We start from the raw sequence: 17,661 nt of genomic DNA on the forward strand, positions 1-17,661 counted from the left end.
CCACCAATCGGTTATAGTGAACTCCTTTGCTGCCTCCAAACCATCACATACGATAAAGCCCAAGGGTTGGGAGAGATTCTCTAATGCATGCTTCCCGAATCATAGCTTGTATGGTGATGAGTGTCAAAAAAAATCCTCAGCTGGAGTGAACCCAACACAGTGGGTCCCCAGGAGTGAGGTTGTGAAACCTGCCTTAGAGGAAAGAAGTTTGACAGGAAGGAGGGGGGGTGAGCTCATTGTATCGGTGTGGTTGAGAGAAAGCCAAAGAGAAACCATAACAGAGCGAGAAAAAGTGAGCTAGTTTTGGAGATGGATGCTGTCAGTTCTCTGGTATTGTGCTGGAGTATATGTGGGTGTGCATGTGTATATGTTTGTTTAGTGTCTGTGGGTGTGTTTGTGTGGCTTCGGGTGGGGCACTGAATTATGACTACACGTTCAGGAATGAAGAGGGTGGTGCCAGTTTTTTGCAGAGGCAGTGAAGTTTGGTTGAGAGGCGGGTTAGGAGGGGGTTGAGTGGGCTGGGCTCTGAGCTTCCCCACACCCTATCATTGAGAGAAGGGCATGATCAAATGTGTTGAAGTAAATTGAAACCAATGGTGCAATGCTTGTGCGCAATTGATGTAGCAATTGGAATAGACAATGGTGAAGTATTAATACAAAGGTTTTTCTTCAATGAGTGGAATTGCTAGTATTGTGTTACATTAATATGGTGGGGTTTGTCTAATTGACTCCTTTTCTCCATCTCCTTTTCTCTCTCTTAGGGAGTAAGTCCAGTGTGAGGTGGGATGTCTAGCCGTGAATCTGTGGGGGACCTGATCCCCCAGGACCTGGCGGAGGTATTTGCCCATGAGAGGCTCACCAAAGGGGGCCGAAGGAAGAAACGTCGGGGCTCCCTGGGCCGGGCATTCGGCTGGCTCAAAGGGAAGAAGAAGAAGGACGTCAATGCCAATGGACAGAGCCAGGACTTTAATCCAGGCCGGCCGATGACGGGCAAGACCTTCACACAGGGCCACAGCCATGGTAAGATCAACCAGGGAACCCAAGAGATTATTGCCATGTAAATCCTCACTCTCCACTTTGATTGCTAAACAATGTTAAACATAGTCACTATGTTTACTGCGTGCTGTCTCTCTCTCAACAGTATTTGAGGATGTGGCTATAAATGTTTTTTGTTTATTGGTATCATTTCAAGTAGGCTAGGTGGCTATATTCTACTGTAGTCTAGTCTCTAGAAAGTGCACATCCCACAGTTGAGTTTGGTGTTCAGAAACAGTTGAATATCCTGGTCTTGCGCTCCAAGGTGTGTTTGCTCTCTGGAGGACTGTTTGAACAGTCTCTGACTCACCAGCTGCACTTTGACCTCCCCCAGACATCGGTCCTGTTCTGTGTTACCCAACCACCCTCCAGCACTGTGTTCAGGTTACACACAGGTCGGGATTCCATACTGTAAAACAAGGAAGTAGACTCCCAAAGGGGGTGAAATATGGCTCGCACACACAAGTGAAAACATACAAAAATGTACACATTAAAACATGCATTAACTTACACACGTTTAGACAATAAATGTATGTTTGAACATACAGAAACGTACCCCCTTTAAGACATAACAAACTAATACACAATACCTGCAGCTGGCTCAGGCATAGTCTTATTCAGCAATGCATGTTGGAGCTTGTGCATGTACATTTAAATGAGAGAATGTTGAATGTCAGTCCTTCAATGTTTTCTCAGTGTACTGTATCCTGTGGTATTGCCATGTTTTTAAGTGATGTTTCACTTTCAAATTCCGCTATAGGTAATATTTTGAAAATCCCACCTACAATCCAAATGATGCAAGCAGCACCACACAAACAAGTTCTAGTGCTGTTTCAGCTAATTGCTCCATAGACTAGAGTGAACCCACCCCTCCCTGCAGTCACACAGCTGGAAACGCAGAGCTGCTAGTTGAAGTGGAAAGGTGTTTGTGGATTTCCAGTGGGCCCTACTACCACACTGACTCTCACAATCAAAACATACTCACGCATGAACATAAATACACACACAGGTACGCCCACTAGTAGTGGGGGGATCGATCATTACATATCACAGTATTTTTGGATGATATATTGATATTTGACTCCAGGTAGGCTATCGATTTGTAACGGTATTTATTTTTGTTGCTACTGTAGTTAGCGTTAGCTAGCGCCAGTCGGCTGTTCCTGCCCCTGAACTCAATTTTTTTTTCCTTTTTAAATAGTGAGTTTTTTTTTATTTCACTGATTTATCAAAACTTGCTTTGTCTCGTCTCTGTAGCAGACATACGCGCATGTTTGGAACGTCAAATCGAAATATAATCGCCCCCAGGTGGTGAGGGTAGGCAACAACATTTCCACCCCGCTGATCCTCAACACTGGGGCCCCACAAGGGTGCGTTCTGAGCCCTCTCCTGTACTCCCTGTTCACCCACGACTGTGTGGCCACGCACGCCTCCAACTCAATCATCAAGTTTGCGGACGACACAACAGTGGTAGGCTTGATTACCAACAACGACGAGACGGCCTACAGGGAGGAGGTGAGGGCCTCGGAGTGTGGTGTCAGGAAAATAACCTCACACTCAATGTCAACAAAACTAAGGAGATGATTGTGGACTTCAGGAAACAGCAGAGGGAACACCCCCCTATCCACATTGCTGGAACAGTAGTGGAGAGGGTAGTAAGTTTTAAGTTCCTCGGCGTACACATCACAGACAAACTGAATTGGTCCACCCACACAGACAGCATCGTGAAGAAGGCGCAGCAGCGCCTCTTCAACCTCAGGAGGCTGAAGAAATTCAGCTTGTCACCAAAAGAACTCACAAACTTCTACAGATGCACAATCCAGAGCATCCTGTCGGGCTGAATCACCGCCTGGTACGGCAACTGCTCCGCCCACAACCGTAAGGCTCTCCAGAGGGTAGTGAGGTCTGCACAACGCATCACCGGGGGCAAACTACCTGCCCTCCAGGACACCTACACCACCCGAAGTCACAGGAAGGCCATAAAGATCATCAAGGACAACAACCACCCGAGCCACTGCCTGTTCACCCCGCTATCATCCAGAAGGTGAGGTCAGTACAGGTGCATCAAAGCTGGGACCGAGAGACTGAAAAACAGCTTCTATCTCAAGGTCATCAGACTGTTAAACAGCCACCACTAACATTGAGTGGCTGCTGCCAACACACTGACTCAACTCCAGCCACTTTAATAATGGGAATTGATGGGAAATGATGTAAATATATCACTAGCCACTTTAAACAATGCTACCTAATATAATGTTTACATACCCTACATTATTCATCTCATATGTATATACTGTACTCTATCATCTACTGCATCTTTATGTAATACATGTATCACTAGCCACTTTAACTATGCCACTTTGTTTACATACTCATCTCATATGTATATACTGCACTCAATACCATCTACTGTATCTTGCCTATGCCGCTCTGTACCATAACTCACTCATATATCTTTATGTAGATATTCTTTATCCCCTTACACTTGTGTCTATATAAGGTAGTAGTTTTGGAATTGTTAGCTAGATTACTTGTTGGTTATTACTGCATTGTCGGAACTAGAAGCTCAAGCATTTCGCTACACTCGCATTATCATCTGCTAACCATGTGTATGTGACAAATAAAATTTGATTTGTTATTGGATAGTAATACAAATAGAATCATGAGCCCTAGCGCGTACACACACACACTTCGATGGGGTGAATATTTTCCCGATTTATTTACAAATGTTCCATCACGAGAATAAATTACTTTTCTCCCGGGTGACCCGGTATTTCCCGCCAAAACCGGAAGTGTCATTCAAAAACATTATAAAGCATATAAATGTCTGAATTTGATTAGATCTTTGATTAGCGTGATCAAATTGTAGCCTGATGAGCCATATATTAAATACGTTTTATGAGCCCGACATTAACGGCATGTAATGAGCACAAGCCCAGATAATTGTGCCGTTATCCAATACATATACAGTATGATACAGCACATTTTACGCATGAGAGAAAAACACAAAAGCCATTCGATGTAACCACCTAATATGCTCTCTTGGTTAAAAAAATTAAACTAGCTCCAGTTGGCTAATCTTTTTGAGTGTGAGCTGTATCACTGTACTGTATGGACTGGAATTACGAGCATGATAAAGTATTCTGGTGCAGCACATGTGTATAGGCTAGCGAATTTGATTGGACTTTTGATATCTAATATGGCCTATTTGTATTATAGTAAGGTGACGCATATTTACCTTTTCATAATGTTGCCCCTAATGTTATTAGCCTACGTCCCCTTTCTCTCTCTTGTTGCTTCATTCCTTCCTCGCTTTCAACAAGTTAAAAAAATTTTTAAATCGTTGTCCTTATCTTAATCATTCTAATGGCATACTTGAATAAAATAGGATTACAATTCGATGCAGAAGGCATCGAATTGGGTATGAATAAATAACTACTTATAGCCTTCCGCCATCGCCCGCGTTCGCTCTTCTTTCAAACTATTGGCTTCTGTATTTAACATTCAGCAAATAAGAGCTTGCGTCCCTATTCGAATAGTCCATTGGTATAAGAAATACTAAAATAAAAATGTCCAGCAAGCAATTATTGTCTAGTTTTTCCTGCATTTGGACTCCCAATAGTTAATGAGCGTTTTTTAACGGTGCTACAGGTACTTGCGTATTGAGCAAGAGACGGATGCTGTAATTTAGAAGCTTATTATGCGTAACTCATCATAATTGGCCAAATATAAGGCTAATACTGCATTGAATTTATTACCTGAAATAGGTAGCGCTATTTTATATCCTAGCCTATCTCTCAATCTAGAACAGTATTATTTATTTTGGATGCAATTTGAATGGAGTTGATGGAGAGGGAGTGACTGCGAGAGTGCTCGCGCGCACACGGATTTTAAAGCAACGATATTTGAGTGATAGCCTGCAGCTGAGTGAAACTCTGCAGCTGCAATTACAAATAAAATAATCTTTACAATTAAAAAAACAAGGTCATCCTGAAAGCCAGATGGAGATTGGTAAATAAGACGCGCATTCTGTCTTTACATTACTCTAGCATAGGCTATGCTGCAGCAAATGTTAGCCTACCTGTCACAATAAAAAAAAAAGTTGCGAGATGATAGATCTACATGCATTGTGAACTGCGCTCCATACTGAGATGGGCAGTCTGTCCCCACCCTGAGCGTTGATTCATCATGCAGAGGCAGTAGAGAAGACAGATTTAGACATCGCATATAATTTAACAGTTCCATTTCACGCCCTGCTGTTCACATAAATAATTTATTATAATTTACCGGTTTCTCGCAGTTATTTATCCCGGGAAAATCCTGGTATATCTCGGTAACCGGGTTCCTGCCATTAAATCCTAGTGCCTAATCATCATGTTAGTGGTGGGCTGTTTAAGAGCTCTGTGAGAGAATGTAAACTGAGTGGGAGAGAAGGTATTTCTCCCCTGCCAAGGGTCAGCACAGGATACGTCCCCACATTGTGCACAGCAGGGCACAGGCTTCCCTTGGAAGGTTTTCCTCACGTTTCCCCCTCAAATCTCTTTAACCCAGTTCAGAGCAAGTTTAGTGCTCTCATTTGTGTGCTACCAACAGGTGGGGCTACGAAATGGACTTCTGCCATCCAGTGGTGTACAGCTATAATTCCTGGAAATGTTACCTATCTGTTGAAGGAGATTGAGAAGGGAAATTTCAAATTTGACCTGACATGTTGTGTGGCCTGAGCAGGGGCACTGTTTCAAACGGTGGGATATTGCTGTTGTGCTACCTGTCTGAGTGGATTACTCCGATGCAGCAGTAATGAAGAGGTATGCCTCAGGTAAAGCGTCCCTTCAGGTAACAGATACTGTCATAATGACAAAGTCTTCCTTTTTCTATGTAATTTATAGTCCAGCTGTTATTACGCAAGTGAGCCCTCAGCGATTAACACGTGGTATGTTCTGTGTTTGCCCTGGCAAGTAACTCCAAAACGCAGCTTGCTTTTACCAACAACGTGGCTTGCTCAAATAAGAAGGCAACTAACACTTTACAAGATAGCATCTAGAAGTATTGTGCCAGGCATCAGATACTGAAATGCTCCTGGAAAAGCTCACAGTATCCCCACAGAAGGTTAAATTCCTCCAGATAAGCCATATAAAAATAAATGTCAGCTTTTATTCTGGACGTGATTCAGTCATACCAAAGAGGATGGGGCCTATTGCCTGGGCTGGTGTTGGCATGCACCCAGTTAATTAAAATCCCAGCCAGAACAGTTACATTAAGTAGAAACAAGTGGTTCTGTTTCTTATTTTGACCCAGCCCTCCCTCACATAGATCTCACCCTCCTATGAATTAGATGAAATAAGTTTCCATCAGAGATCAAAACGTGTCTGGCTGGGCATTGTGTGTTGTATCCGAGCAATGTTACTATTATAAATGTCAGTCTAACAGACAGCTGATGTGTGTCCTGAAACAATATACTCAATGGAATGGGGAATGAGAGGGGATCTACAGTGGTTTGTTTAGCGTTGTTAGGATGTCATGGGCATATGGCCTCTTGTTCAGAACTTTTGGTGAGAAATTGATGTGTTTTGTAAATCTTTTTTCCAGTTCAACTCCCTTAAAATAGTATGTAAACCCCACCTTTCTTCTTGGTGGGAATGTATTGGTAAACATGGACCAAAGAGTTTGACCCAGACATCATGTTTGAGTACATTGTAGCTAGCAGAGATAAATGTGCTCCTGGACCCTACATTGTAATGTGGGGTAACCCACTGGCCCAGTAAATGTATTGACACAGCCTCCTGTGATGACCTGGACAATGCTCACATGGTCCTGGGAGACACAATCCCATAGGCTGACCCTTTGTGTGTTTGCTGTACATGCGTGATTTATCTGTAGGCCCTGCACACATCACCTGCATGGGCCTCAGTGCTTCTACTGTGTGTTATTTGCCTGCATTGCTCTTGGCCCAGTTGATCCTGTAAGCTACCTAGTAAAGCCAGGCTGTTAGCTGGCCTAATGCTGCTGTTGTCGCTCATATCTTGTGCTCGCTACAGCTGAACTTTTTCAACAGGTTCACACTAAGCTGACTGATAGGGGTATAAGGAGAGGGGGAGTGATGCCAGAGTGATATGATTCTATTGTTCACCTGGCACCTGTAGGTCACCTGGATTCTTGATCTGTAGACGTTCTACTCTCACCCGGAGATTCCATGCATTCCTCGGCTCTAGACACACAACTCCTCTGAGCCCAGAGAATGGGAGCTCTTTGTACGGGTTTGTCAAAAGTTATCACAGCGATTTTTGTCTTTCTAGTCCTTCTAAAGTTTGCACGATTATGCCACACCTGGGCAGTGTCCTGCAATATTGTAGTCATACAGAAGTACAGGAGGAGTGCCGTACAGAATTTCAGCATGCCTTTCAATATTATCTTACATACAGTTGATTAGCTGACTTTATACACTGAGTTTGGCATGACATACAGTTTCATAATGTGACGGTGTGTATGCATGGGTGTGGGTGACTGTACAGCATGAATAAACCTCTGAGCATTGGATGAGCACATAAAGGCTGGGGAGAGCAGGAGAACCGGTTTTAGAGCCTGGATACTGTTTCTCTTTCCTCAGCTTATGGTGGGAATCAAACACACCGCCCTCCTCTGCATTGTTACATTGCCCCTGGCAGCTGCAGGAGTTTAACAGAACTTGCTGTGGTGTATGTGCTGGTCTTTCCTGCTTCGGTCTTATGGGAAGGCAAGGACCTCTGCCTTATCACTGTGTGTGAAATACCTGAATGTAACACCAGTCTGTCTGAAAGCAGTCACCATGACACTTCCCAACGTCACCTCTCCAAGGTCAGGTACAGGGGAACTGTATGCCTTGGCTCTTAATGACAGGGGCTGAAACACTCCTTTGGACATTGAGCTAGAGATGTCCATTTATTTTATGTGCAACAGCTCAAGCACAGGCTGTCGCTTGTGGGATTTTGCTTCCTGCCTAGTGATTAACAATACAGATGAATGGGAAGAAGTTGTATGACAGCATGTAATAACATTTTCAATTAGAATAATTGGGAATATTAATCAGCACATCCTGATTTTTATTTATTTATATAAAGTGCCAGCGCGCATGTCCTCTAGTCCTATTTTTATGTGTTGGATTCCATCACTCATTTCACTCTTCGTAAAAGTCTAATGCTTAGTCTAATCATTACCTGGTCAAGCCTCATGGCGTTCAGCAACCGTTACATAGCATTTATTGTAATGTAAATTACTCCCACCCTCCAGACTATTGTCATGGCAGGAAAAGCATTTGAAACTCTGCCAGCCCACAAAAGATGATGATGATGAATGCATGACAGGAGTTGAGTGATAAATGGGTATTGTATCTTTTTGGATGACAGTATCTTTATACACGATTTCATGGCATGCTAGATGAATGGAACTATGCAGCTTTTGATCATGTCAGTCCCGCTTTGACAAAATGGTAGCTTAAAGTCAAGGTGGTTAAACTGGTAATAGTTTTCCCCTCCCAGAACATCATGTTCTTTTCATGCCCTCTCAAAGACTGAGGTAGTGATAAGCAGCATGTACATGTGCACACAGAGTGAGACCTGCACAGTGGAATCCACCTAGCACACCCACTGTGCTTATGCTGCTACGCCCATGGTACCGTACTGAGCTTGCTGCCTTCTGCAGGCGTTGTGCATGGTGGAGCAGTGGTCTCAAATCAGTTTTTGCTGGTCTTATATGCTCCCAGACTAGAGCTCCACACCATTTTCCAAAAGAACAGGTAATATACTGTACGTAATAACATCCATAGACCTTCAATACAGAAACAATTGTGCTTTTTTTTAAATATAGCTAATATGAAGAGTTCTCCAAAAGCCAGACGTTCTTTACAGAACAGCTTGCCATAGGCTTCAATGATTTCTAGATATCCTAACACTTGTCTTTGAGGGCATAGTGTCTACTGCCTGGAAAATTCTCCCTGCTGGTCTAGTAATGTAGATTTTAAGCTCCTAATGTAGTGTGACCTGCCTGTCAGTAGGGGCCTACCAGAGCTGTGCCTTCCTGAAGTGTGCGTGCCCTAGCAGGTCTGACTCTGCATGTTTCACAGTCTTTCATTCTCCATTCTTTTTAATGGGATTTTATCCAGAGCTTATCACTAGCTAAACCCTTGCTGTGGTGCTGCCTGTCAGGAAAGTGGGATACAAAGGTTCTGTCACTCCTGACCTTTTTAAGTGTTTTTAATTAGAGAACCACAGGGAAGTACTCTGTACACATGACTTCTGACCTTAATTGGTGTAATTACTGTGATTATTACATGTTTACTGTGCTTGGCTGCTAATTCTGTGTGTGTGTACGTGCGCGGGTTACACGCGTTTGAGTGAAGTTTAATGTGTATTCTGTGCATGCGTGTGTACAGACATGTTTAAACTTGAGGGATCATTCTGATCTGTAGTGTCTGAAGGTGAAATGGACTGGAACGAGGCAGGATTTGTAAGTACACTATACAGTGCATTCAGAAAGTATTCAGACCCCTTCCCCTTTTCCAAATTTTGTTACGTTACAGCCTTAATTTAACATTTGAGGAAACAAAATATTTTATCCATCTACCCACAATACCCCATAATGACAAAGCAAAAACAGGTTTTTAGATATTTTTACAAAAATAAAATATCCCTTATTTACATAACTATTCAGACCCTTTTCTATGAGACTCGGTGCATCCTGTTTCCATTGATCATCCATGAGATGTCTACAACTTGATTGGAGTCTACCTGTGGTAAATTCAATTGATTGGACATGATTTGGAAAGACACACACCTGTCTATATAAGGTCCCATAGTTGTCAGTGCATGTCAGAGCAGAAACCAAGCCATGAGGTAGAAGGAATTGTCCGTAGAGCTCCGAGAAAGGATTGTGTCGAGGCACAGATCTGGAGAAGGGTAATAAAACATTTCTGCAGCATTGATGGTCCCCAAGAACACAGTGGCCTCCATCAGTCTTAAATGGAAGAAGTTTAGAACTACCAAGACTCCTACTAGAGCTGGCCACCCGGCCAAACTGAGCAATCTTGGGAGAAGCGCCTTGGTCAGGGAGGTGACCAAAAACCCGATGGACAATCTGACAGAGCTCCAGAGTTCCTATGTGGGAGAACCTTCCAGAAGGACAACCATCTCTGCAGCACTCCACAAATCATACCTTTATGGTAGAGTGGCCAGACAGATGCCACTCTTCAGTAAAAGACGCATGACAGCCCGCTTGGAGTTTGCCAAAAGGCACCAAAAGACTTTTAGACCATGAGAAATAGGATTCTCTGAACTGATGAAACCAATATTGAACTCTTTTGTCTGAATGCCAAGCATCACACCTGGAGGAAACTTGGCACCATCCCTACTGTGAAGCATGTGGTGGCAGCATCATGCTGTGGGGGATGTTTTTCAGCAGCAGGAACTGGGAGACTAGTCGGGATCGAGGGAAAGATGAACGGAGCAAAGTACAGAGATCCTTGAAGAAAATCTGCTCCAGAGCGCTCAGAACCTCAGACTGGGGCGAAGGTTCACCTTCTAACAGGACAACGACCCTTAGCACACAGCCAAGACAACGCAGGAGTGTCCCTGACTGGCCCAGCCAGAGCCCTGACTTGAACCCAATCGAACATCTCCGGAGAGACCTGAAAATTGCTGTGCAGCGACTCTCCCCATACAACCTGACAGAGCTTGAGTGGATCCGCAGAGAAGAATGGGAGAAACGCCCCAAATACAGGTGTGCCAAGCTTGTAGTGTCATACCCAAGAAGACTCGAGGTTGTAACCTATTTTTACTTTGTCATTATGGGTTATTGCGAGTAGATTGATGGTAAAAAAAATATTTAAAAAATTAATCAATTTTATAATAAGGGTGGAACAAGTCGAGTGGTCTGAATACTTTCCGAATGCACTGTGTAGCCGTAGAAGCAATAACATATCCTCAGTGTGGTCATATTTGTGGCTGATTGGGGGTGTGGCTTTCAGTTAGTTATTTTTGGCCACCCATTGAGTGAATTTCATTCCAGTTCATCTGAATGTCATTCCAGTGCACTGCTTGCTCTGAGGGTGTTTAGATAAAAATAGAAATGTCATTTTCTTGTTGTTGCTTAATCTGATTGTGTGGGCCTGGCTCCCTAGTTGGTTGGCCCGGGCACTCCCCACCCGTGCCTACTTGGCTGTAGAAGGGTTTTAACAGTTTGGGGTTGCGAGGTGGGTTTGTTACTACGCCGATAAATGACAATATCCATCTGGACCTTTGCCACTTGGTTCAGTCACACAAATGTCCTATCTCAAGGAGAACTGGAGTACCCCTGCTATAGTCCTACAACATATACATGGCTCCTAGCCTCCCACGCATAAGCCCACTTTCTGTCCCTGACACTAAAACTGAAACTAAATAATATAAAAATGAAATTGATAAAAACATTTCTAACTGAAACCGAATAAAAACGAGTAAATCAAGTCTGAAAATGAACTGAAACTAAACAATAAAAAATAATAATAACAAATAAAAACTAATAGAAAATCACAACTATAATAACATTGGTTTGCTCACTAAATGAAGTCATTTTTTTTACCCTTATTTAACTAGGCAAGTCAGTTAAGAACAAATTCTTATTTTCAATGATGGCCTAGGAACAGTGGGTTAACTGCCTTGTTCAGGGGCAGAACAACCTTGTCAGCTCGGGGATTCGATCTCGCAACCTTTCGGTTACTAGTCCAACGCTCTAAACAATAGGCTACCTGCCGCCCCATCAGAACCACCCTGATGACTGTGTTAGATCATGAGTAACAGGCATGAACTCATTCTACTGATTTCTCTCTTTAAAATGAGTCTTATTAGTTGAATAATCATGTCATTGACTTAATTCCTGAAAGACCTAGCAATATACCAATAGTCTGTATTATCAATTACTGATGTGACTAATGTAATGGCACATGGCTAAATGCTCAGTATGTGTCAAATGTACAATAATATCACAGTCTAAAATCATATGTTTTTTATTGAGACTGTAAACTGATCTTTGATGTCACAGCATTACTCTATTGGGAATCATGCATATTAGATTGGGCATCGTCACCAAAATTGGGGGCTCACATGATTTCAACCCCCCATAAATCCTGCTGATGTTCTATTAGACTCAAGTGGGGTATTACTGTTATTAATATGAACATAATTATAATAGGCTCAAATAAGTACAGATGACATGACCCCCCCCACTATTGACTATCTCTGACTGTTGTATTCATCTTTAAATCTTTCATCTTTAAATCTATTTGTCATTTTGGCTGCACCTACATTTCCTATTTTCCCCTCCTGTACCTGTTGTCCCTACCTACAAAGGTCTCACCTCTCTATGAATGACAATGTCATGTTAAATAAAAAAGCCATTGATGGCCCACGTGAGTCATATTTCGTAAGAAGGTACCATCCATCCTGGTGAGATACCTATAGCACTGATGTAAAGAGTTATAGCTACTGAGCATGACAATAACATGGCAATGTTTGCTTACTGCACCAGGAAGTAAATATACCACTTTCCCAGGTGCAGATTGAGGTTTGTGCATCACAGTAGAACACATTTTCAGACATACCCCTCGTGCGACTAAGGAATGTCAATTGTCGATTTTCTAAAGGGATGTGAAGTAATAAGAGATACTAGCCTCTCCACAACATTTGTATCAGCAGTAAATCACAGGGAATTATGTATTCAGTTGATTATTTTAGTCCAGTGAGAGCCCATTGACTGTGTTGGTAGATAAAAGTAATTGGGGAACATGATTTCATTGTGTAACATTATTATATTGTGTAAGGCATAAGTGTTAAGAACATTCTCTCCCAACAGGATCTATCTTGTTTGAATACTGACACCTTCATACTATCTAGCTCCTTTACTCCACCTTGTGGGGAATGTGTGTGGTGAGAATCGGACTTCACGAGGAACTTGTTCTTCAAGGATTCCTATAGATCTCCTCTCAGTTAAACCACATTAGTTATCAGAAATGGCACAGTAGCTAGTCAGTATGATTAAATGGTTGCTTCAAGCAGATGAGAGCTTAGACTGTCTAACCACTATTTACCTTTGTGTGTTTGAGCGATTGTGTCTGATCCCACCAGCATGGTCAGTGTCATAACAACGCTCTGACCAATCCAGGGTCAGCATGTCCACAAACAGAGAGCAGTGGGGATCAGTCGCTCAGGGACATAAGGAAGGGGGTGCTTATTCGAGGGATGGGTATAATTAGGTTCCTGGGATTAGTGAGTTTGCGTTGTCTAGTGATGGAACCACTAGATCTGGGTGGTAATAACAAAAACAAGGGAGATATCTTCTATCTGGATCCACTGAATTATTTTGTCTGTATCGGATGATGAGCTACCCTAAAACAAAATTAAACTCTGGAAAAACAAACTCACTCGGATAGTTTTGGACTCCTGTTTACTTTCGAAGGATAAGATATGTGTTTATACATTTTTGGGGTTTATATTACCATGGTATCTCAGAAGCTATGGTGGTGCTTTTGACTCGGAATGTTTACTGTCTGGCAGTGCCTTCGCTTTTCAACAGGAAAGGCGAGTTACAGTTTAGGCTAAAGCAATGGACTAAGTCCTGGATATTCTCAGACAGTTTTCATTTATGATACATACCTTGAATTCCCTTCTTGAAGTTTTATGGCCAAGCAAGTGTTGGCCATAACCTTTTCTAGGTCATTTCTAGGGGATAAGGGAAGGGTGGTTAACTGGTTCAATTGATATGAGTAAGACTGTAAAGGCGACTAGTTCATACCTTTAGTCATGAAATGTGTTAACTGTTAGCTGTTGGTGTGATACAGAGGCATTGCAAGCTCTAATGGACCATTCTATTTCATCTCTTCTGATGTTATTTTGTTGAATGTCTATCACTGAGAGCTTGTATTTCCTTACTTTGCTGGGATACTGTCACTGTTTCTGCAAAACACTTAATTAATCAATCATTCTGACTGAATTGACAGTTTGTGTGAACTTGTTATTATTAGGAGGATATGGTAAATGTGGTCAACGGTATATTTCCAGAGAAATAAAGAGATGGTGATGGTTATAGCAGTGATCATTGAGAGCACATGGTAGAACGGACTAATTCCAGCATGGTCCTCCTAGCCCAACAGAGCATGTACAGGACGTGGCTACATTTTAAAGAAGCTTTGTTTAACTAAAGATGATGGCTTAGCACGCGGCAACAGCTGCCCTGCACTTAACATTATCTCGCTGATCCTAGATGCCAGGACTAGAGGTCGCCCGATTTAATTGGAATGGCCGATTTTAATTAGGGCCCATTTCAAGTTTTCATAGCAATCGGAAATCTGTATTTTTGGACAGCGATTTGGCCGATGTTTGATTATTTTTATTTTTTTACACCTTTATTTAATTAGGCGAGTCAGTTAAGAACACATTCTTATTTTCAATGACGGCCTAGGAACGGTGGGTTAACTGCCTTGTTCAGGGGCAGAACGACAGATTTTTACCTTGTCAGCTCGGGGATTCAATCTCGCAACCTTACAGTTAACTAGTCCAACACTCTAACCACCTGATTACATTGCACTCCACGAGGAGACTGCCTGTTACACGAATGCAGTAAGAAGCCAAGGTAAGTTGCTAGCTAGCATTAAACTTATCTTATAAAAAACAATCAATCATAATCACTAGTTATAACTACACATTGTTGATGATATTACTAGTTTATCTAGCGTGTCCTGCATTGCATATAATCAATGCGGTGCGCATTTGCGGAAAAGGACTGTCTTTGCTCCGTGTACCTAAACATAAACATCAATGCCTTTCTTAAAATCAATACACAACTATATATTTTTAAACCTGCATATTTAGTTAATATTGCCTGCTAACATGAATTTCTTTGTCACTTCTCTTGCAACAGAGTCAGGGTATATGCAGCAGTTTGGGCCGCTTGGCTCGTTGCGAACTGTGTGAAGATCATTTCTTCCTAACAAAGACAGCCAACTTCGCCAAACGGGGGATGATTTAACAAAAGCGCATTTGCGAAAAAAGCACAATCGTTGGACGACTGTACCTAACCATAAACACCAATGCCTTTATTAAAATCAATACACAGAAGTATATATTTTTAAACCTGCATATTTAGGTTAGCAGGCAATATTAACCAGGTGAAATTGTGTCACTTCTCTTGCGTTCATTGCACGTAGAGTCAGGGTATATGCAACAGTTTGGTCCGCCTGGCTCTGTGCGAACTAATTTGCCAGAATTTTACATAATTATGACAAAACATTGAAGGTTGTGCAATGTAACAGGAATATTTAGACTTCTGGATGCCACCCGTTAGATAAAATACGGAACGGTTCGGTATTTCACTGAAAGAATAAATGTCTTGTTCTCGATGATAGTTTCCGGATTCTACCATATTAAATGACCCAAGGCTCGTATTTCTGTGTGTTATGTTATAATTAAGTCTATGATTTGATAGAGCAGTCTGACTGACTGATGGTAGGCACCAGCAGGCTCGTAAGCATTCATTCGAACAGCAATTTTGTGCGTTTTGCCAGCAGCTCTTCACAATGCTTCAAGCATTGCGCTGTTTCTGACTTCAAGTCTATCAACTCCCGAGATTAGGCTGGTGTAACCGATGTGAAATGTCTAGCTAGTTAGCGTTTCAAACGTCACTCGCTCTGAGACTTGGAGTAGTTGTTCCCCTTGTTCTACATGGGTAACGATGCTTCGAGGGTGGCTGTTGTCGATGTGTTCCTGGTTCGAGCCCAGGTAGGCCCGAGGAGAGGGACAAACTATACTGTTACACTGGCAATACTAAAGTGCCTATAAGAACATCCAATAGTCAAAGGTATATGCAATACAATGGTATTTGGACTAGAGAGAAATAGTCCTATAATTCCTATAACTACAACCTAAAGCTTCTTACCTGGGAATATTGAAGACTCATGTTAAAAGGAATCACCAGTTTTCATGTTCTTATCAAGGAACTTAAACGTTAGCTTTCTTACATGGCACATATTGCACTTTTACTTTCTTCTCCAACACTTTGTTTTTGCATTATTTAAACCAAATTGAACATGTTTCATTTGAGGCTTAATTGATTTTATTGATGTATTATTTTAAGTTAAAATAAGTGTTCATTCAGTATTGTTGTAATTGTCTTTATTACAAATAAAATAAAAAAATAGTCTGATTTTAATCGGTATCGGCTTTTTTTGGTCCTCCAATAATCGGTACCAGCGTTGAAAAATCATAATCGGTCGACCTCTAGTCAGGACTGCTGTTCTGGAATGGGTACTACTACTGTTCTCATGATAACCCTATGACACTGCTTCTCTGAATTATATGAGAGTAGGAATGTTTGGAATATACTGGCTGATTATCTCAATGAAGCCTGCTGGGACTTGTGGCTAATGTAGTTGATGAATACCATTTAAATGTTGAGGACAATTACCCATTCTTTTGGGTTGTTGCATTGTCTTTATTGCACATAGCAGCCATTGTATAGTGAGTTATATAAAGATTGTTTTGGAACAGGATTGATAAGTAGAGACATCTGTTCACATTCAACCTTTGTGGATATAATTCATATCCAATCATTTTGATACAATGTCGTTCTGTCATTGATATTGTGCATTTATTTACACACGCTGTAATGAAAATGCATGCATAGACATACACAGTATATATGTATATCCACTCACATTCTCTCTCCTCCCAGCAGTCCCAAAGCATGAGGATGGGACTCGCGTCCCTCCACACTTCCAGGAGAATGTGTTCATCGAAGGTAGCCGGCCTAAGTACCTGGAGGACCTGCACACTGAGGCCCTAGAGGGACTCAAACTGCAGCAGCAGGAAGGTACTAAACACCCTGAAAATCCCTCCAAATACTGACGCTAACTCAATCACCTACCCCAGATTAGATGAACTAATTAAGTAAATTTAATGTGGCTACTCTTTTTGAAAAATGTTTACCTTTATTTCAGAAACCAATAATTGGGTGGATTACCAGGATGACCAAAGCGTCACAGTAAGTTTCCCATTCTACATTTTAATCACGGTGCTACATCAAATCACTTAACATTATCCTGTTACAAGTTCACACCAAACCTGCTATAATTAAGCGTATACTAATGGTTTACTGTTGAACTTTCTGGGATTCCTATAGTCGACAGTGACCCGGCTGCCAGACGACACTGAGAGTGACAGTGAGAGGAGAGGCTATCTGTCAGACAGCACCATAGCAGACACAGCGTCACAGGTCTCAACACGCTCCACTGTCTCCACACGGTCCTCACGGTCAGGACTGACCCGCCAAGGTAACCTGACATGAACATAGCCAGAGAATGATTCATACTGGAACCACTGTAACACCTTGTCCAACCAGTGATTGTTTGATTGTATGGAGTGAAAGTGCCTGTTGGTAATTTTGACCTAATATTTCTCTCTTGCTTTTTGTTTCCTTCCCCAGCATCAACCTTCAGGCCCCTGAAGCCAGAGAAGGCCAAGGCCAGGAGGAGACACAGGAGAACCACAGTTATGGGGATACCACATCACGTCCAGAGGGAACTGGGTATGCTACTCATTATTTATGCTCTAAGTGGAATGAAATGTGTCA

At 42.1% G+C, this 17,661-nt stretch overlaps 1 protein-coding gene across 3 annotated transcripts in view; it reads left to right on the forward strand.

The window, feature by feature from the left end:
- The window catches only part of LOC112256622 (uncharacterized protein KIAA1522 homolog), a 39,018-nt gene that overhangs the window by 16,289 nt on the left and 5,068 nt on the right, over nucleotides 1–17,661 (forward strand). The window contains exons 1-6 of one of the 3 annotated variants that reach the window (XM_024429985.2): nucleotides 619–642; nucleotides 762–1,020; nucleotides 16,765–16,902; nucleotides 17,030–17,073; nucleotides 17,212–17,362; nucleotides 17,515–17,616. In XM_024429985.2, coding sequence (XP_024285753.2) covers nucleotides 786–1,020; nucleotides 16,765–16,902; nucleotides 17,030–17,073; nucleotides 17,212–17,362; nucleotides 17,515–17,616 — 670 coding nt within the window. In that variant the 5' untranslated portion in view covers nucleotides 619–642; nucleotides 762–785. Of the gene's footprint in view, nucleotides 1–618; nucleotides 643–761; nucleotides 1,021–16,764; nucleotides 16,903–17,029; nucleotides 17,074–17,211; nucleotides 17,363–17,514; nucleotides 17,617–17,661 lie in introns of those variants that run through there. The other 2 variants (XM_024429984.2, XM_024429986.2) reach the window with 2 other exon arrangements.

Source organism: Oncorhynchus tshawytscha, linkage group LG08 (genome assembly GCF_018296145.1).
Source record: "Oncorhynchus tshawytscha isolate Ot180627B linkage group LG08, Otsh_v2.0, whole genome shotgun sequence".
NCBI lineage: Eukaryota > Metazoa > Chordata > Actinopteri > Salmoniformes > Salmonidae > Oncorhynchus > Oncorhynchus tshawytscha.